The sequence below is a fragment of the Stegodyphus dumicola genome, chromosome 6 (genome assembly GCF_044657685.1).
Source record: "Stegodyphus dumicola isolate Sdum_Otavi_A_Nest chromosome 6, ASM4465768v1".
In the NCBI taxonomy this organism is placed as follows: domain Eukaryota; kingdom Metazoa; phylum Arthropoda; class Arachnida; order Araneae; family Eresidae; genus Stegodyphus; species Stegodyphus dumicola.
In genome coordinates this window covers 177190630-177213332 of record NC_140773.1, presented here as the reverse complement: position 1 = coordinate 177213332, position 22703 = coordinate 177190630, and the positions used below count along the sequence as shown (strand labels likewise).

The following is a 22703-nucleotide window of genomic DNA, read 5'->3' as shown; positions in this document are numbered from 1 at the left end:
TGGCTTCATAAAAAAAGAGAAAAATTTTGCCATCAATTTATAAATACTGGAATGTATTAAATGAAGCATTGGTTTTTTGTTTCAAATAATTTAATATATGTATTGAACTCTGGTAATACTGCTGAATATAATGCCATATGCAATAAAGTTTTGTTTTCCATAACAAATAACCCATTTAGTATTCTTTTTTTCTGAGCTAAAGCATCCTTTGTGATATTTCTTTTATTGTATACAGTTTCAACACAAGAAAAATAATCCCCTTTATCAGTTTTATCCAAGTAGTGAAAATAAAATGCAATAAAAGCATCCCACAGATCTTTGATTCTTTCTAAAACACATAAAATGTACACCCACCTATGGTCTGGTCTCTTCAAGGGCTTAAGTTTTTTAATGGCAAGGGATTCACAGATTTTGAAAAAATTTTCTCTTTTACTGCAGCTTTTCATATCAAAATAGATGTCATCAAACAAATCTCCGAAGTATCTATCAAAACATGAAGGAAATTTTTTTGCAAAGTTATTAGCTGTGTGACATGTGTCACCATCAATATCTAATAAGTGGGGTGCTTTGTTTGATCGTAGTCTGGTTTCAACACCCTTTTTTTTTCCACGCATGGTGTTACATGAGTCCATTAATACACTAATTAAGTTTGCCCATGGAATATTATTATCTTCAATAGTATTAACAACTGCTTTAACAGCAGCTTCTGAATTGCAAGATTCCATCTTTAGAGATGCAAAATGATGAACTACAACTTCATTTTGATTGTTGTCATAAAACTGCACCAATATTGCCAGTACACTTTCTTGAGCATTGCTAGTACTTTCATCCAAATTTAGAGAAAATGGAGTCTCCTTTAAAGTTTTAATGATATTTTCCTTAATAGTTTTTGCGAGCCCATATTTCATTTTATAACATGCAGTAGTCCTGGACATTTCCAACGAGTTTAGTGCCGTCTGATCGCGGCTCAACTGTTTGCAGAGTTCAATTAAATTGGAAGCTACATTGAAAGAAAGAGAATTCTCGGTGATAAACGAAGTTATTAATACCTCTTGGCGTGCTTTTCTTGTCACTACAATCAAAAGTCGTTAATTCAGACACCCATAATCCGGACCTCAAAGCTAAAAACTTTCTGCGCATGCGCCGTGTTGACACATGCGCATAGGCGTTTACGCGTGAGCAGAATACGTTTTCGAGTGCGTGTTTTATGTATAACGGACGATATAAGCTAAAAATATTTATTTCAGCTAATGTTGATGATTGCGTTGTTCCTTAATCTTTGAAATGGATACGGCTTATTATTTTTTGCAGACTGTAAGAGCAATTTTATAAAAGTAAACTTGAACTTTCGATTATGTTAAATAGAATTTTCGATTCTGGAGCTTCCAAAGGATCGTACAAAATGATAGTATGTTTCAATGTCCATCAAACAAAAAGTGGAATTGCTGCAAAAAATGGATAAAGACATGAAGAATGTGACAGAGAGGTTAGTGAAAACGAAAAAATTTCGATTGACAAGTTAGTCGGTATTCTCGGCACAACAATTAACGGGACTTGAACAGCGGAACTTTGTAACTGAACAAGAAATTATGTCTGTTTATAGAATTAAAGAGAAAGTATTATCACAGAAAACGAAGGAACTTAAACAACTTACATTGAAAGAAATGTTTAATAAAGTAAACAAATAAATAATAAGCTTTTTTTTTTTTTGTAAATTTTGATACCCTTTAGATTATAATTGTTCTTTATTTCATAAATTACGTTTTCATATTTTTAATTTTAAAATTTCTGCATGCCATCTTACGAGATTTAAACTGATGATCTATAATCCGGAAAAATCGATAATCCGGAATCGCCGAAGTCCCAACGAGTCCGGATTAATGACTTTTGACTGTATATCCAATGGCCGAGCATCAGTCTCCAGTAAGTCATCAGTATTTTTTGAATTAGCATAATTACTTAAAGTCGTTGAATGTCTAATGCACTTTGAATATTTTATGTGCATCACAGTTTTAGAATTATTTATGAAAGCCTTGAATCCTTCCCCACAATACTTCAGCAGTGAGTTACAAAAAACACAATATGCTTGTCCAGCAACATTTATTTTCTTGCACCATGTGCCGATGGTATCCCCATTACCATCTCTCCGTTCAATCCAAATCCACCTAAATGCATTCCGGACACCTTCTTCTAATTGTATAATATCACTATTTATATCGAGAAATTTCATAGTGAAATTCTCTTGCGTACATAAATAAAAAAATATTTCAATAAACGAAACAAAAAATTTACACGTGCATCAATAAATGAAACGAAAATTTTACACAGCGGAGAAAAAAAAGTTGAGAAGTGATCAATGACAAATAGCTAATACGGCAAAAAATCCCCCTTCTCTACTTATTGGCGCCACGCCAGGAGAGATAAGACCTTTGAACCCAGAGTCACGTGATCACACATCTGGTCAAACTCTCCTTTTTTTTTCTGCCGCGCCTACTTGCCGAAAACAATCCAGAAGAGAATGTCCGAGAACCGGGGGAATGAGTCATAACTCGCAATAAGGAAAGAACAAAAAAGTTTTTTCCCCCTTTTCACGCCTTTGGAGAAAGAAAGGAAAAGTTTTCACCACACACACTGACCTTGCGTTTTCTGCTTTCAAAGCAAACAAAATTACCCAGATCAAAATAAATAATTCATTATTATTCCTACTTCCTTTTGAACGACGATCCCCGGAATTTCCGGGTATCAAAGTTCAAAATCCCCGGAATTCCGGGATTTCCCCAGAGCAAACACCCCTGTGGTGAGCAAAAAAAAAATCATACTGGAGAGTTTTATTTAGACGATTTCGCAGATTGTCCTGACAGTTATTCAGGACAGGGAGAATCTGCGGCTGAGCGGCTGGTCGGACGTGCGTATGCTGTTGAACCGCTAGCGGTCAGTAAAGTGTTAAGTGCCACTAAAAGTTTTAATCTCGCTCTGCTTGAAATGCTAATCATTTACACTATTTTTACAGCTTATCATATTCTACTTTTCATGTAAACTTCAGATGTTTTGCATAGAAAATTCATGATGTAGTAACTTTAATGGCTAGCAGTGACTATAATAGTTGAGATGTGCACTACCATTAAATATGATTAATTATCATTCGCAGAACTACTGGGTTTTTCTTTTAATCAGAACAAAAATTAAGATTTTATAAGAAATTTACATAATTTGTTATTTTGGCTGAGTGCAGAAAATACTAACAAAACGAGATGTACTTAGACACTATCAGATGAAGACAATAGTAAACAATAAAAAATAAGAAGAAAGGGTTGATCTTTACAATATGGTAACTGGTAGTTTGGCGACATTTTGGAGGCGATAAAGGTTACTACCTGGGACTTTCGTAATAATGTGAGCAGTACTCAGTTCCGAATACGCATTATTTTGCGCGAGGGAAATGAGAGATCATGGGATATGTCATGTGATATTAATGGACGAATTACGGTTCTTTAATTGGAAAAGGGGGGAAATCAGGAAAAAATGTGGAAATTTTGTATTTAGCTTTATACTGTGTTGTGTGAAACAGTGTTGTTTAATTTTTGGATCCCATGGCCCTAACTAAAGTGAATTCGAAATGGGTATTTAGGCATTGTGATAAAGAGAAGTTTGCTTTTTATTTAGCGGAGGAAGTATGGAGGAAAAATTCGCAGAAAAAATCTTTCAATAATTTTATTGAATGAATTAGAAAAGTGTATCCGCCACGTAATCAAGATTCTGAAAAAGATTAGGTAAGTTAGTATTTTTAATTATTTGATGATATTATTTTTATGCATTGTTCTAAATGTAAGGTGGAAAGGAATTTCGTATTATTGGGAAAATTGTTATTAGCAATGATTTAGTTTAAAGTAATTAGGATTGTAAGGTAATTTTTATTAATTTAATGTATGTGCTCATTTATATTTTAAGTAGTGGTTTTGAATTTAATTATATTTTAATGAAATGATAGTTATTTTGTGAATTTTATGTTTGTAGGAATTTGGTATACGTTTAAGTTGAAATAAACGTGCAAGGAAATAATTTAAATATTTGATACTAAGTATTTGTAATGCTTGCGGTATGAATTCGTTGGTGACGTGTATAATGTAATAGATGATTTAGAGGTAAAAGTTTTTGGATATTTTATTTATTTTATATGTGGAAATGTTCATATTTGTAAAGGGTAAATACTTTTCCGCGATCAGGTAATTTCATATATGTTCTTTTTACCAGGTTTAAAGATTCAGAAAATTGTCATGTATTTTCGTGAAATTTTTCTAATTTATGAGAAAAAAGCAGTGTAAATGGATATAGTGAAGAGTGTGCGCAATGCCATTTTTTTGCAATTCTGGGATGTTTTTTTAAGTAAAAATAAGTCGACGTGTACATGGTTTAGTGATATTTTAATTAAATGATAGTTATTTTGTGAATTTTATGTTTTAGGAATTTGGTATATATTTAAGTTGAAATAAACGTGCATGGAAATAATTTAAATATTTGATACTAAGTATTTGTAATGCTTGCGGTATGAATTCGTTGGTGACGTGTATAATGTAATAGATGATTTAGAGGTAAAAGTTCTTGGATATTTTATTTATTTTATATGTGAAAATGTTCATATTTGGAAAGGGTAAATACTTTTTCGCGATCAGGTAATTTCATATATGTTCTTTTTACCGGGTTTAAAGATTGAGAAAATTGTCATGTATTTTCGTGAAATTTTTCTAATTTATGAGAAAAAAGCAGTGTACATGGATATAGTGAAGAGTGTGCACAATGCCATTTTTGTGCAATTCTGGGATGTTTTTTTAAGTAAAAATAAGTCGGCGTGTACATGGTTTATGTGTATGTGTTATTTTGAAAAACGCGTAAGGAGTATGGTATTGTGCACTTTTTCCCAATTTTGCAGTGAATATTTGTCATGATTAAGCAGTTTTGTTTGATAAAATTTCTAGCATAAGTGTAATTCGGCTAGTAGATTGTTGGAAGAAGTGTTCAGTAGATAAGAAGAAAAGAAACATGTCTTTACTGGCGGCGGGGAAAAAAAAATAGAGGGTTGCTGTAGGAGAGTTGGTTGCCAAATTTTCGTCAAAAAATCGCCAAGTTACCATAATGTAAAGATCAACCGAAGAAAGAAGAGGGAGTTTTTTTTTTTTTTTTTTTTTTTTTTTTAACAATTTAAGGCAAATAAATTACTTGTTTGATCACAGTACTGATTCTGTAACAGTCTTATCTGATGAAAACTTTAATAAAGATGTTAACAGAGATAATTTTTATATCAAGACTCTTCAAAACTTAAAAAAAATAACAAAAGGGTACTGCAAAGAAAAACTAAACTTAAAGATGAAGAAATTATCAAGAACGAAAAGATAAAGGCATATCTGTAGTAAAATGAAGCTTTCTCATGTATATAGCCAATACTAATATCGTTGGCAGTAAAATATGATTATAGACATATTGAACATACAAACTGATTTGCTAGAGTTCTATTTTATGAGAAGTGTCTATTAAAAGTAGGGGAAAGTGCAGAATCACCCACTGCTTGGTGCGTTTTTAAGAATTACACATACTCGGTATCCATGTACACATCAACCTATTTTCACTTAAAATGTCAAAGAATATTGACTGAAATCCAATTCTTACTCTTGCAAACGCCAAACAAATAAGTGGGCGATTCTGCACTTTACCTAAAAGTAGTTGTATATTGTTTACAAGAAATCATACAATTCTTCTTTTAAGAAATAGAGAAAATAGGAATAATAATAAAAAATAAACTGATTTATTAAATTTAATGCATCATGAAGAAACATAAACAAAATGTTAATATAAATTGTTATCTAAAAGTATATATGTAACATGTAATAAAATGTGCAACTTGGTATATGCATGTGACAAAATTCAGCACACATCACAAAAATACCCATATAAAATAATTTAGTACTTAGATTTTTCTAAATGTTTGCTAACATAAAATTCAACTTGGACGGTTTAAAAGAAAACGTTAACAATATTAGGGATATGTATTTAATTATCCATAACATTTTAACAATTTCTTTATGACATTAAATTCTGAACATTATTCAAGCATGAATAACTAAAATAACGTGAAAACAATGAAATACAATATTTTTTTTACCTAGCTTCTAAATGCAAAGGTGTGTCCAACCATTTTGAGTCCAAAACTACAGATACAGACTTCTGAAGTGTCTGCGAAAAATTTATATGAACAGCACATAGAATTAAAAGTAGAATGTACCATCTTGACACATTCATCATTATCTGCAAAATAAAACAGTTTCCTTGAAGAACTAAAGCGCACACATTTAATATGAGAAAAAGAGTTAATATTAAAGAGAAGCGCTCATCTACCACTTTTATAAAGAAAAACACTGTGCAATTCATTAGTAAACATTAAGCATTTGATAAAAAACACTTTTAAGAAAACACAAAAGTTATTACGAAAATTTAAAGAAAACAAAGAAGTTATTACGAAAATTTAATCTCCCATACGAACTTAATGGGGTTTTGAAAACTTTCATTAATTTTCAAAAATATCATATTTAAAACTATTGGCATTTGTTAAAAATGTAGCAATACTTTCCTACCATTATTATTAATAAAGCACTGTAGAATGCAAAGGCCGTGGTAACATGCCGTGGCACAGCAAAATCAAAAGATGCGCTTCAAAATTTATTGAGTATTAAATTTTGAATCTATATAATATGGTCTTAAATTTGGATTAAAGGTAAAGTACAATTGCCGGACAACATCGCCTGTACATGATTTGAAACCTGCGTTAAAGCGGCAGCAGAAAGGAAGTAGCAGAAATAATACAACATCAAACTCGACATATACGTGGGCAATAAGTATTGGATTTTCTAAATTTTTAAAATAAAATTACTTTTGTAGAAGTTTTCGTTAAAAAAAAAAGAAAGATAATTTTTTTGTATTGAAACAATTAAGAATTTTTCTGATTTGTTAGATATTTAAATAAAGTTAAAACTACTGACAAGCCTCGTTCCCATGACATTTCTATCGTTCCAATATTTCGATACGTAAATGCGGTAATTTTATTTATATATGTTGTTTGTTTTTAAATTTTAGAAAAGTTACATAGTCCTAGCAATGGCAAACTCTTCTAATCCAAATGTGAAGTATGTTAACTTCTTTCTCATAATTTTTTTCATAAATTATATTTTATGTATGAGATTTATGTTTTCATTAAAGCTGTTCATTTAGTAGTTTGATTCGTAGCATTTTCTAGATGCGTTAAAAGATTCTAGTTTTACGTATTACGAAATACCAGTGTACAGTAACTTTTACTCAGTTCTTGCTTCTTTTTTTAACTCAAATAATTCTAGCACTTTGCAGGAATAAGTGTTCATAAATGAATTACTTTTGGTGCAGAAGTCTCTTTCATTTCATGAGCTATGTAAGAGAATTGGATAATTTTCAATTACGTGTGGCATACTTTGTGGCCATCTGCAAGTGAACAAAATACACGTGAATAAAAAAAAAGTGGAACACCAAAAAAGTTTCATCACAGCGCTTTATCTTCCAAACATTCCGCGGATAAAGAAACTGAGCATGCTGCACATTTTACAATTTTAGCAGATTTGTTTGTCAATGATTAATTTGAACTTCTTTTTTCATTTATATTATTTCTTTTTCAATGAAAATTATGCTAAAATATTTAGAAATCTCAATAGAATGATCAAATGCTAGTTTTTGCTTACTATGTGTCAGTGTGGTAAGATTTAAACAAACGTTTTATGAAACCAAATGTAGGAATTTAAGAAATGTCTTAAATAATTGAAATGAGCTACATTTAATTTATACAGGAAAACGGGTTATTAGGCGAAGGTTTCCGAATATAACGACAAATGTTAGCCAAGCTTAATATATGTTTATGTAATACTCAGCAGCCATTTGGCACTGCATGTGAATCTCTGAGGGTCCTAAATTGTGTGGCTTATTGCCTTTCCTAAATTTAAAAAAATTCCATCCTTAATTTTGGTGCTATTCTGAACTTAAAATTTTGCACCCCCACTAGTGGCACTGGCTCTGATACTCGCTTTATGTATAATAGCAAAATATAGTCTAGCAGTCTGAGAATACTTTGTAAGATTAAAGATGGCTCAAAAATTTTCAGTCACCTGTATGTCATCTGAAATTCAAAATGAGTTCATTGTAATTTTACACATTTCCATTTTCTCTAAATGAGAGTGTGTATTAGGGAGAGTTTGATGATTTAACTGGTGAGCTATCAATAGTTTTTTTTTGGGGGGGGGGGAGTTGGGAAGATTTTTAGGGTAGTAGAGATACAAATCCATGGAGAAAGCAAATCAAACAACTATTCCATGACCTAGTGTAGGAAATTATCCAATTAATAGCAAACATTTCTCAACCATTATGAACTTGGAAATCCTTCTGTCTCCAAATCACATTTTTTGTTAAGCAGATTGGGATTCTTTCTCACATTATGCATATTTCACTGAAGAAATTGTGAAGAATGTGCAAATTAATCATGTGCAATTCTTAAAAACGCGGCAAGCAGTGGGCGATTCTGCACTTTCTCCCAATTTCGCACTTAATCTTCGTCATGATTAAGCACTTTTGTTCCATAAAAGTTCTAGCATAAGCATAATTCGGCTAGCAGACTGTCGGAAAAAAATGTTGAGTAAAAAAAAAAAAAACCTTTACTTCATGAAAACAAAATGGCGTCCAAGAGAAACTAGCAGGTTGCTGTAGCAGGGTTGGTCGCCAAATTTTCGCAAAAAAATCGCCAAGTTACCATAATACGAAGATCAACCCTGAAATATCTTTTTCAAAATCATTGGTAAAATTTCCAGAATACCCAATGCATTGGTGGAATTCTGAATGCCAGGATGCCATACAAAAGGAATCCTGGAACATATTTTGGTGATATCCTACCAAATCAAATCTTGTGATTCTCAAAACCGCTAAAGCAAAAGCGATCGAGTGTATCAGAGGATTTGGAGGAATTCGTGGATCTCGTGTATGTCTTCGATAAACTCCTCTACTTCAAGGAAGAAGATCTGGGAAAGTTTCTGATGTATAAAAAGATCTCACATTCTCCATTTTTTAAGTTAAATGGTGATATAATAAGCAGCAGGGAAGGAATCGCTAATCCAATCGTAGAAGTGTTTTCAGCTGTCTCAAATAGCAGTAACTGTCATCCTGCCTTCCTTTCTGTGAAGATACTTTTTGAAAAACAATCGATTGATTTCAGCTTTCTCACTCGTGCACTTTATAATCAAGATCTAACTATGCTGAAGTTGAAAAGAGCTTTGTCATAGTCAAGAAGAGCTTGGTCATAATGGCATTAGTTATTCTGTGTTAAAACATTTCCCCTGTAAGTTTGCTATCAACCATCCTCTTTCTTTTCAACAGAGTATGAAAAGAACTTGTATTTCCCAATGCATGGAGAACAGCTTTTGTTATCCCAATTTCCAGACAAGAAAAAGACCTTACAAATCCCTCTTGTTGCCGTCCCATCACTTTATCTAGCTGCCTTTGCAAACTGCTCAAAATGATCGTTAACACTCACCTGGTTTACTGTTTAGAGATGAATAATTGTATCTCCCCTTATCAAAATGGATTTAGGAAAGAATGAGCAATTGTTGATAATATTCTACTGTTAGAAACTGGTATCCATAAAGCACCCGTAAAAAGGAATCCCTTCATTTCTATATTTTTTAATATAGCGAAAACCAGCGACACCACATGAAGGTACAGCATCATTTGTAACTTATACAACGGTGGCCTAGCGAAGAAGTCTGCCAGTTTTCATCAAACATTTCTTGATTACAGGATAAAAAGTTTCATGTGACGATAGGCTGCATGCTCTCTGATGCGTTTAGTCAAGAAGAAAATATTCCGCAAGGCAGTGTACTAAGTGTCACTGTGTTTAGCTTTAAAATTAATTCTTTCGTAAAATAGCTTCTCCCAATAATCCATGGAATGCGTTATGTTGACAACCTACAAGTTAGTTGTCTGGAGGCAGACCTGAAATATGTCAAGAGAAAATTAGAAAAATCTCTGAACAAAATAGTTAAATGGTCGCAGGAGAATGGTTTCAAGTTTTCTCCCTGAAAGACTGGGTTGATCTTTGGATTATGGTAACTTGGTGATTTTTTGGCGAAAATTTGGCGACCAACTCTGCTACAGTAACCCTCTATTTTTTTTTTCGGCCGCCATTTTGCTTTAACGAAGTAAAGACATGTTTCTTTTCTTTTTATTTACTCAACACTTTTTCCAACAATCTACTAGCCGAATTACACTTATGCTAGAAATTTTATCTAACAAAACTGCTTAATCATGACGAATATTCACTGCAAAATTGGGAAAAAGTGCACAATAGCAAACTCCTTGCGCATTTTTCAGAATAACACATACACATAAACCATGTACACGTCGACTTATTTTTACTTAAAAAAACATCCCAGAATTGCACAAAAATGGCATTGCGCACACTCTTCACTATATCCATGTACACTGCTTTTTTCTCATAAATTAGAAAAATTTCATGAAAATACATGACATTTTTCTGAATCTTTAAACCCGGTAAAAAGAACATATATGAAATTACCTGATCGCGAAAAAGTATATACCCTTTCTAAATATAAACATTTCCACGTATAAAATAAATGAAATATCCAAAAACTTTTACCTCTAAATCATCTATTACATTATAAACGTCACCAACAAATTCATACCGCAAACATTACAAATACTTAGTGTCAAATATTTAAATTATTTCCATGCATGTTTACTTCAACTTTAAACATATACCAAATTCCTACAAACATAAAATTCACAAAATAACTATCATTTAATTAAAATATCACTAAACCATGTACACGTCGACTTATTTTTACTTAAAAAAACATCCCAGAATTGCACAAAAATGGCATTGCGCACACTCTTCACTATATCCATGTACACTGCTTTTTTCTCATAAATTGGAAAAATTTCACGAAAATGCATGACAATTTTCTGAATCTTTAAACCCGGTAAAAAGAACATATATGAAATTACCTGATCGCGAAAAAGTATATACCCTTTCCAAATATGAACATTTCCACGTATAAAATAAATAAAATATCCAAAAACTTTTACCTGTACATTATCTATTATATTACAAACGTCACTAACTAATTCATACCGCAAACATTACAAATATTTACAAATACTTAGTGTCAAATATTTAAATTATTTCCATGCACGTTTACTTCCACTCTAACGTATACCAAATTCTACAAACATATAATTCACAAAATAACTATCATTTAATGAAAATATAATTTAATTCAAAAACACTAAATATAAATAAGCACATACATTAAATTAATAAAAATTAGCTTACAATCCTAATTACTTTAAACTAAATCATTGCTAATAACAATTTTCCAATAATACCAAATTACTTTACTTCCACCTTACATTTAGAACAATGCATAAAAATAATATCCTCAAATAATTAAAAATACTAACTTACCTAATCTTCTTCAGAATCTTACTTACATGGTGGATACACTTTTATTATTGATTCAATAAAATTATTGAACGATTTTTTCTGCGAATTTTTCCTCCGCTAAATAAAAAGCAAAATTCTCTTTATCACAATGCCTCGGAATGGCGCTTTTTATAGCACTCCACGTGCCCTCTATTGTATTGGTATGTGCACCTGTTTCCGGATCTTTAAAATAATATTACACAGTGCCATACAATCCGAAAATTATTCAACACTACTTCACACAACACACAATGAAGCTTAATACAAAATAATATACTGCCACAGATATTTTTCCAAATTCCCCCCTTTTCCGATTAAAGAACTGTAATTCGTCCATTAATATCACATGACATATCTCATGATCTCTCATTTCCCTCGCACAAAATAATGCATAATCGGAACTGAGTACTGCTCACATTATTACCAGAGTCCTAGGTAGTAACCTTTATCGCCTCCAAAATGTTGCCAAACTACCAGTTACCATATTCCAAAGATCAGCCAAAGACTGTGTATGCACTTTTGTCACAAGAAGATTCCCTGTCCTGAACTTTATTTGCAGGTTATACTGATTCCTTTAGGAAAGGAGATAAAATTCCATGGGGACTTTTCGAACACAAACTTGCTTTTCTTCCCCATTGCTTTTCCATTTCTCTCTAAAAAAGAAATATTTAAAAATATGAATGTTCTGAAAGTTCTGTCAAATACTTTTGGGGAGCCAATTGCAGTTTAGTGCTTCTTATATAGAGAGCCTTTATTCTCTTAAAACTTGACTACAGGTCAGTTATTTATGGGTCAGCAAGGCATTCTGTGCTGACCAAATTTGATCCTCTGCATCACCAAGCACTTTGGATCTGCACTGTTACTTTTAGTATATCTCGTGGAATGTAACAAGACTTCCCTGACGTGATCATCTGTATATCAAGCATTATTTAAAAATCATGTCGCAGAGCAAGAATCCCATCCATTTTCATTTACTCAATTATTCATGTTCTTGTTTGTATCGATCACCTTGCTAGAGCAGTGCAGTATGTCTAATATCAACACACAACTGGAGAATTTCTCACTAATAATATCATTTACAGGTAGATCTTTGTGGTATATAGGCATAGATATAGAAATTATATTCCTCTCTTACAGATGGATGAAATTCCCGAGATCATATTGATGCAGCTTTTGTAGTGGAAGAAACAATTGTTGGGTTTCAGTTACAAGGGCAATCCCAAAAAAAGGTCTCCTAGATTTTTAGATATACAAGGAACCGTTTATTTTCTATAATTGCTACATCATTTTAAAGATTGCAGAATGCTTTATTTTTCAACATAATCGCCATTTCGGTCGATGCATTTTTGTAGACGCTGTAGCAGTTTTACAATGCCCATGTCATACCAGCTTGCTGCCATGCCCTTCAGGAAGCGTTGAGGAGCTTCAGGAGCATCCAGATGATCCTCCGATCTTTATGCATTTTACGAACTCAACAATCGCGAAACTCAACGAATACGAACTCAAACTTTCGCGATTGTCTCGTCGGCAATTGACGACCTCCCGCTCCTTTCTTCGTCATGAATTTCAGTACGACCGGCTGTAAACTCTCTACACCACTTGCGAATGTTTTTGACATCCATGCACGACTGTCCATACACTTCTGTCAATAGGCGGTGAAATTCAACCAAAATTGAATAACTTCGCGGTAACGTTTATCGGGAGCTCCTTTTCGAATGGCTGCCAAGCCAAGACTGAGCATCCGAGCGAAGCGCCTGCGTGCTTATGTGGTAGCGGAGAAGGCACCACTCACAACAGTGTTGCCAACAACCGTATTAAAACTTTCTCTACGTCCCCAAAAAATAGGAGACCTTTTTTTGGGGGGATTGCCCTCGTACTCCCAACAATTGTTCACTTCTAAACTTACTGTGGTTTATCAGGCTTTAATCTTCCTCTCAAAACAACGTTGTAAGAATTTCATTATCTGCCCAGATTGAGTTCCTTAGCGTCATTGAAAGATCCTACTTACAGTTCGCATCCTATCATTACTGGAATTCTGAAACTTAATGTTGGGAACATCAGATTCTCTACTTCTGATCTGAATCCCTGGCCTTGCTGGCATAAAAGGAAATGAACTAACAGATATTACAGCTAAGGCTGTTACTACAATGTCTAGCTTTCAAATTCTACTCATAATTATCAGGGGGTTGTTCAAACATAAAATTCTGAATCAGTGCCAAATGTGGTAAAAGTATATTTACAGGTATCCCTTGGTGATTTTTGGCGGTACATGGATACAGAGTTTGTGCAATTCTTTGATTAGTTATTCTGGCTTTGTGTAGTGGCAATTTTAGCGCCAAAAATCACTACTACACAAAGATGAAAAAAAAAAAACGAGTAAAAGAATTGCGCAAACTCTACCCATGTACACATCCATGTGCAAACTAGGCATTGTGCACTCCCTTTATCCATGTACACATCAACCTATTTTCACTGCTCAAAATGATCATCAACGCTGGTTTACTGTTAGAGATGAAGAGATGAATAATTGTATCTCCCCTTATCAAAGTGGATTTAAGAAAGGATGAACAAAAAACACAAAAACATCAGAGAATTGTTTCAAACTTGGCATTGTGCACTCCCTTGACTTTGTCCACATCGATGTATTTTCACTTAAAAAGTCAAAGGAGCACCCAATTCTAGGTAAAAGTGTATTTACGGAACATTAAACTACTTGGTTAATAAATGAAGCAACAACTGAGTGATAAATAAAACAACAACTTGGCAATAAATGAAACAGCAACTTTGTGGTAATACAAGGGGTACCCTTCAGTCTACTCTAATCCCAGATGCATTACGATGACCAATCAAACAATAAGCTGAGGAGTGTTAAGCCCGTTACTGAATGCTGGCCATCTATGCTAAATAGAAGGAAAGAATCCCCATTTCGTAATCTATTATGCAGTTCAGACAATTCATCATATTTTAATATAATATCATAGATTTAACCATTTGCGCTACGACTAAACTTCAAGGTTGCGGTGCCGTGTGCTACAATATAACAAGCGGTAGTGTCTCATTTATGCCGCTCTGCGTCTGCGAGTGCAATCCAGAGCTGTAACTCGAGAAATAAACAATCTCATTGTTAGGCAATGTGTGCATCACGTTTTCATTTTTGCGATAAATGCCTATCGATGTGGTGTTCACGTCGCTCGCACTTTGAGACAAAAGCATCTCGACGTGCGTGGCGCGTCTTTTTAGCGCAAGTGGTTAAATATTTTTTGCCTAAAACATTTTAACTGTTTCAAGTTTGTTTAGAAAACATAATAGGAAACAATTTTCAAATTTTGCTTACATATGCTGTCCCAGAAGAAAAGAAAAAAAAATGTAATATAAATTAATATTTAAAGTTTAATTTGAGGAATGCATTGCATAAAGATGACTATAAATATATTTCTACAATTTAAAATATAAAAATATCAATTGAAAATTCGTAGGGAAATACTCTTATATGCGGCCTCAAGTCACCAAATTTCTCTCCAAAAATGTTTGGTGAGAAACTCCATAGTGCCATATTACCATCTAAATTTTTTGTCGACATTTGGAACTTTAAGCCTAAAATGTCTCCCAAAAACACCGTTTTCGCACATGCATACCTGCCAACTTTTACGAATTTTTCATAATTTTTACGAAAATGCGTTTGTCTTAACGATTTTACGATCGTAATCCATTTTTTTACGATTTTTTTCCTTTTTCAAGTGTTTTTAGTGATTTTTGTCGAAATTTTAGAATTTTTCGCGAATTCAGCGATTTTCGCCAATTGCATAGTGTTTTAAAGCCAACTACCGACTACTTTGAATCCAGTAACCTGCATTTTCTCCCAACTTGCCGCTTAACCAGCCAATCCAATGCACTCAACTTGTTTCTCCCACTCTTTTCTTTGTGGGTGCCAGATTATTTTTTTCGCATTCGCTTCAGCAGCAAGGGAATTACTCAGCGAGCGTGGATTGTCGCATGCATATTCACAAAGCCTACAGACCATTTCTCTACGGGCTGCTCTCATTGGAGGAAACGTCTGCTTTGCGGTCATATTTGAAATGGCGAGTTATCGCCCTGTAGGCATGGTAATTAACGCAAAACAAACGTTATTTCATTCGATATTTTTTTAGTTTATGAATGAAAGCTTAGAGGAATTGTGTGGAATATATTTTAAATAACCTACTGATCTTATTAATAGTTTATTTGTATTTGAATTTAAACTTTTAAAAGTGCGTAATTGTTTTACAAGAAAAATGTGTTTACATGGAGATAGCATATGCACTTTTTCGTCATTTCTGTTGTGTAAATTTCCATAGCACGTTAATTTATACAAATAAAGGAATATTAAAAAATTAATAAAAGGAAAACGTTCAGTAAACATTTAAGGGTGTCGGATACCTATTCTTTTTACCTAAATTATAAGTAACTATAACTAAAATTATATTTTATTCCATTATGCGCTATTTCTATTGAAATGCTTTTCGGGATCTTGGATAGTAATCTTGCTACTGGTACCTACTACAAAGAGTACAAACCAGTAAATAAAAATAAGAAAAATTAAAATTAACAAAAATAGAAAAAATAAAGGCGTTTAATTTTTAACACCACGCCCGAAGGCGAAAAAGATAAAGTCATTCAATAAAGTTAAAATAAAAATAAATCCGTGCAAAGCAGAGTTTATGAAAGCTACGAGCGGGGATAGAATCGGCGATCTAGAAGCCTGGGACTTTTTCCCGCACTCGTTACCGCTGAGCTGCGGTTTCTCCGATGGATTATGCCCACTTTTTGGTGCACGACGCTCAAATACAAATTGTAAAGGCGATGAACCAAAAGTCGCCAGCCAAGCACTAGATTCTGTAACCCTACGTTTCCTGTTTTAACCAATCGGAGCAAGCAGCAGCAGAAACGGTCTGTAGGCTTTGTGAATAAGCTTGTCGCATTCTGTTTTTTTTTTTTTTTTTTTTTTGTTTGTTTGTTTGTTTGCATGTGCTACGAATTTTTTTAATACGTCGTTGTTACGAAATGAGTTAAAAAAAACGTATTTTCAATATTTTCGGCCTGCCTACAAAGCCGAATTTCCAACAATTAAAGAATCCTTCAAAGGAAATAACTATGCATTTTGCAACATGTGCGTGTGTGACTTCATAATAAGTCACAGTGGAAGAAGCGACATTGTGAAGCATGTTAAGTCTAAAAAGCATGAAGTTAATGCTTCGGCTTCGACAACATCAAAGAAAGTGGATGATTTTTTTTTCAAATTCGGCTACGAATTCGGATGCCGATGTCATTTTGGCAGAGTGTCTGTTTACTGCATTCCTCATCGAACACAACGTGCCGCTAAGCTCTGCCAATCACGCCGGTCAACTTTTCAGACGGATGTTTCCCGACTCCAAGATTGCTCAGAAATATGCTTGTGCTCGCACGAAAACATCTTCTATTGTGAACGAAATTGCTTGTGATGCACAAAGTAAAACAATAGCTGCACTCCAGAATTCAGCATTTTTGGTGTCAATCGATGGCCGATGGTAAAATCTCCCCTGCTTATCCAAATTCTTAATGATCTTTTGAAAGAACTTTATACTAAGTTTGTAAAATCGTCCATTGTGAAAAACAGTGTGTTGATTCGTGTTGCCTATAATAGTTTGGCAAATCAAAAGGATGACAATGATCTTATAATTGGAAATCAAACCAGGGAATTTGTAAATTCTTTGAAAGATCATGAGAAAAAAGAATTTTTTCAATGTGTTAGAAAGTACTTTTCCTCAGCTTGTGATTACATTGTAAGGAAGTTTCCTTTGCAAAATGAAGTTCTTTTAAATGCTGAAGTGGCAAATTTGAAACAAATTGAAAATTCATCTTTTGAAAAGATTTGTTTTTTTATTGATAAATTTCCATTTTTGTTAACAATTAAAAAAAATGAATGCCATAATGATGCTTTAGATGAACTACAGAACCAATTTTCTGCTGCACAGTTTGCCAGTTCTGGAGAAGATAGACTTGATGTCCTCGTTGGTACCTTAAAAAGAATAAAAAGAGCTGACGGAACACCAAAATATGATAGACTATTAAGAGTTTTATGTGCTATTCTCGTAATTCCACACAGTAATGCTGAGTGCGAGAGAGTCTTCAGTGTTGTGAAGAAAAACAAAACTATGTTTCGTTCTTCAATTTCACCAAAAACTCTAGAAAACATTTTAATTGCTAAATGTTATGAGGAAACTAATTGTTATGACAGGAAATTTTCCAAAGAATTTTTGGCTAAAGCCAAAAAATGCGCTCTAAATTCATTGCAATAATTTTTTTGTGCAACATTAAGTTCTTGTTTTATGTTTCCTAATAAATTTTTTAGTTACTACTTAATTGAGATTTACTAATGTAAGTACAATTTTCTTTTTTCTATTTGTATAAATTGTTATTTTTTTAATATCAAAGCATGATATTAATTCTTCGTGTTCTTCTGAATTTGGGGGAGAAATCTTCTGAATTTTTATCTTTAGAGGTTGGCAGGTATGCACATGCAAAAACCACATTTTGAACACACCATTTAAGATAAAAATCCGAAACAAAAATGTAAAGTTTCTAACCAAAAATATTTGACACGAATCCATGTACACAGTGATATGTTTTTACTTTAAAACACATCTACAAATTGCACAATCTAGGCAGCGAAAGAACCTACGAACTACGCAAACCTCGCTTTAATAAATTAACATAATGCCAAAAATTTCAGAGAAAACCACGTACGCATTCGGTTTAAAAAACATCTACGAATTGCACAATCTAGGCACTATGCACTAATCAACAAAATAAACTAAAATAAATTTTAAACAATTAAAAAAAAATAACGACAGAAATTTATACTAAAAAAAAACAATGAGCATAACATTCAACAAAATAAGAATAAAATAAAATGCACTTACCGTGAATGAATGCTTTTTTTGAACAGCAGAAATACCAAATTCATGCCGCCTTTAACTTGCTGCCACGTAATCACTAACGTATTTATGACATCCAGAAAACTCGTACTATGGTTCACAAATAAATGTTCAAAACTTTCTTTTCCTAAATCCGTGTAAGATTTCCAGCCATCTGAAAAAATAGTTGTACAAGGCTCAATCCACTCTTTAATACACTGCATCAGTGTTTCCTTATCTCTGATATCATGCCATCATACATCTTCTATCATGCGCAGCCACTAAAAATAATCTCCCAGGCCCTCTTGCAACCATGTCTCTCATTGCAACATAGGTTATTTCAAAACATGCACAACACGAACCAACGAGCAATTAAAACACTCCAGCAAAAGAATATTCAACATCAAAAGGGTTGCCATACAACACGCAATCATGCCAAAAACCAGCGCAGAACACATATTGCCACATTTGGTGATCTTAGGGCACATATAAGAGTAGAGCCATTCGTAGATATAAATTTAACAAATCAATAAAAATAATTTATCTTCCATGTCATGTCAAGTCCATTACCTTGAGATTATTTTACCCCCAGTTAGTTTGTAAATCTACCTAAAAGGGCAATACCTATTCAAAGTAGTCAAACATAGCTTGACTAATTTATCTATGTCACTGAATATGTACTGCCCCTTTAGGCAGATTTACAAACTAATTGTGAGTAAAATAATCTCTATGTAATGGACTTAACATGAACTGGAAGAATAATTACTTTTTTATTGCTTTGCTAAAGAAAAAAAGTTCTATAATTAATTTTTATCATGAATATAACACACTAATAGTTCATATTAAACATAATTAAATTTTTTTATTTAAAAAAATAAATTAGTTTACAAAACAAAGAGGTTGAACAACATAAAACTTGAAAAGGGACAGGCGTTTTTGCCTATGATCACATTTTTTAAGATTTATATCTGAAAAATTTCAATTTTTTTTATATTTTAAATTGTAGAAACATATTTGTAGTCATCTTTATGCAATGCATTGTTCAAACTAAATGAAAATATATTTTATTTTGAATTTTCTTTCTTTTTTTCTGGGGCAGCATATGTAAGCAAAATTTGGAAATCTGCTGAAAACAACCTCATCATATATACTGTATCAGTTTTTAAAATGATAGTGTCTTTTACCATAAACTATAATCTATTTTTATACTCCGTTTTTTTTTTTTTTTTTTTTTTTTTTTTTTTTTTTTTTTTGAGCCTAAATACATTATAAATGCACGCATGCAGTTTTTTAACGTACTTTTTAATATTTGCAATTATTGGTTTGGTTCAGATAACCTTGAAAGGTTTTGTGGCAGAAATTGCAATGCAAACGCAGGGACTCGGCATGCATCAATGTGCCAAAAAGTAAGTGCTTTACAGATGCTACTCACATGGAAATAAAAGGTATTTGTAGAGGGTGCTTTGGGTTATTCTAAAAATCTGTGTGAAAAACCTTATCATTTTGATGGAACCTCCCAGACAAATAACAAAGTAAATTTTTGGTGATAGAAGTAAAAATGCAACCTTGTCCGACAAAAGTAAGTTGAGAAGAAAGTTTTTTCTTCATTAGGTATAAGTTTTCATAAGAGGTTTCAGCAGCTACAGAATTTGGCAAACAAAGTTGCCTTTCTTTGCAACAGAATTTGGCAAACAAAGTTGCCTTTCTTAGCCAGCAAAAATACTGGAAGTTGACAACCACAACTTCAATTTGGAGTATGTATCTCATGACACTGACAAAGAAGAGTTCATGCTCAAATTCCTGTGGCTAAGGACTGCTGCCACAAGCAATAAAAATGAATTACTGAAATCAAGCCCATTTGTTTATTAAATTTTTTTATGCAATTCAAGCTGGAAGTTGCCCTTCTAATATAATAATATTGCTTTGAATATTCCTTACAATTGCCATAAGCAATGCCAGTTATGATTAAAGCTTCTCTAAATTGAAGTTAATCAAAAATTATATAACGATCAACAATAAGTACACTAAAATTGACTAATCTGGCTGTTGAGCAAGAAATACCTAATACAGTCAAAAGTCGTTAATCCGGACTCGTCGGGACTTCGGCAATTCCGGATTATAGATCATCGGTTTAAATCTCGTAAGATGGCATGCAGAAATTCTAAAATTAAAAATATTAAACCTTAATTTATGAAATAAAGAACAATTATAATCTAAAGGGTATCAAAATTTACAAAAAAAAAAAAAAAAAAAAAAAAGCTTAATATTTATTTGTTTACTTTATTAAACATTTCTTTCAATGTAAGTTGTTTTAAGTTGCTTCGTTTTATGTGATAATACTTTCTCTTTAATTCTATAAACAGACACAATTTCTTGTTCAGTTACAAAGTTTCGCTGTTAAAGTCCCGTTAATTGTTGTGCCGAGAATACCGACTAACTTGTCAATCGAAATTTTTTCGTTTTCACTAACCTCTCTGTCACATTCTTCATGTCTTTATCCATTTTTTGCAGCAATTCCACTTTTTGTTTGATGGACATCGAAACATACTTTCGTTTTGTACGATTCTTTGGGAGCTCCAGAATCGGAAATTCTATTTGACATAATCAAAAGTTCAAGTTTACTTTTATAGAATTGCTCTTACAGTCTGCAAAAAATAATAAGCCGTATCCAATTCGAAGATTAAGGAACAACGCAATCATCAACATTAACTGAAATAGATTGTACGATCCGTTGTTAAAAATAGTGGACTGTAAATTGACTTGATATTACTTCAGTATAGAACCCAAGAAACCTCAGAGTCATAATGTCGACCGAAACTTCTTTATTGGCTTTCAAACAGTAGGTTGGTTGAGGAACGGCGAAGACCACACTGCCAACTCCGAACTCAGTAGCGGCTTACCAACACAAACTCAGGAGAACCTCTGCTTAGTTGAAACTCCAGTAATTCACAGCAACCTCAAAGCTCTAAACACGAGCTTTAAAAACCTAACAAATTTGCGTCTGCGCCGCTCCTTGGTACAAAGAAAGAAATACAATTTGCATAACATCGAACATACCCCCAGCCTTGAAGTCCCAAGGGGGTTCAAACAATAAATTTAAACTGTTGAACTGCATAAACCTGAAAAATAAAAATTAAAGTCTCTAAATCAGGAATTAAATGGCAAAGCACATAGCTTTGCTATAGGTCATTTTATTTCACCATTACACGTGTGTAAACTCACCACTTGAACTTTCTCATCAAAAACAGGATACACTTTAGTAATTCTACCTAATTTTCAACGTAGTGGAGGTAGATTTTCGTTCTTAATAAGAATCATATCACCAATCTTCAGATCTTGTTGTAACTTGCACCACTTGGGTCTCTGCTGCAATCTAGATAAATACTCACTGCTCCATCGATTCCAGAAATGTTGAAATAACCTTTGCACGTTCCTCCAACGGTCACTGCAGCTCATGGTTTCTTGAATTTGGTTAGATTCTGGAATAGCGCTTAAAGCCGCTCCGGTTAAAAAGTGTCCTGGTGTTATCGCCTCCAAGTCGCTACAATCACTTGAAGCTGGTACCAAAGGCCTAGAACTAAGACAGGATTCAATTTGGGTTATTAATGTCAAAAATTCCTTGTATGTTAAAATAAGTGTTCCTAAACATCTTTTTAAGTGATGTGTCATAGACTTGATACCCGCTTCCCAAAGCCCTCCAAAATGAGGGGCAGAGGGAGGATTAAATAACCATTTAATATTTTCTGAAGAAATATAACCCTGTAGCTGTTCATCACGTTGAACAATAGAAAAGGCTTTCCTTAATTCTTTATTAGCTCCTATAAAATTTGTTGCACAATCACTGTGAATTTCACACGGTTTGCCTCTACAAGCTATAAACCGCTACAAGCTATAAACAAGTGTCGCGAGGAATGATTTTGTTGAAAGATCTCCAACTAATTCTAAGTGTATTGCTCTTGTAGTAAAACAAATAAATAGACATACGTAACACTTAAAGATTTTGACTCCTCTACCAGGACGATATTTAACGTTAAATGGTCCTGCTAAATCAATCCCTACACGAGAAAAAGCTCTGCTTTTAGTAACTCTTGAAGCGGGTAAATCTGCTATTAGCTGAGTTGCAGTTTGCGCTCTAACTCTACGGGAAATAACACATTGGTTTATACACTTTCTTATAATATCTCTAGCATTCACAATCCAAAATCTATGTCGTA

The 22703-nt window shown here is 33.1% G+C and overlaps 2 protein-coding genes across 4 annotated transcripts in view; one reads left to right on the top strand and one right to left on the bottom strand.

The window, feature by feature from the left end:
- Positions 1–6845, bottom strand: part of Uggt (UDP-glucose-glycoprotein glucosyltransferase) — a 211458-nt gene extending 204613 nt beyond the window's left edge. For 2 of the 3 annotated variants that reach the window (XM_085819198.1, XM_085819199.1), the window contains exons 1-2: positions 6624–6841; positions 6155–6297 (exon numbers count right to left, since the gene is read on the bottom strand). In XM_085819198.1, coding sequence (XP_085675324.1) covers positions 6155–6297; positions 6624–6626 — 146 coding nt within the window. In that variant the 5' untranslated portion in view covers positions 6627–6841. Of the gene's footprint in view, positions 1–6154; positions 6298–6623 lie in introns of all 3 variants that reach the window. The other variant, XM_085819200.1, reaches the window with a different exon arrangement.
- Positions 6846–7021: 176 nt separating this feature from the next.
- Sgt1 (suppressor of G2 allele of skp1) overlaps positions 7022–22703 on the top strand; it is a 67755-nt gene continuing 52073 nt past the window's right edge. Inside the window, exon 1 of the mRNA XM_035362641.2 lies at positions 7022–7172. Within this exon, the coding sequence (XP_035218532.1) occupies positions 7144–7172 (29 nt within the window). The 5' untranslated portion in view covers positions 7022–7143. The remainder of the gene's footprint in view (positions 7173–22703) is intronic.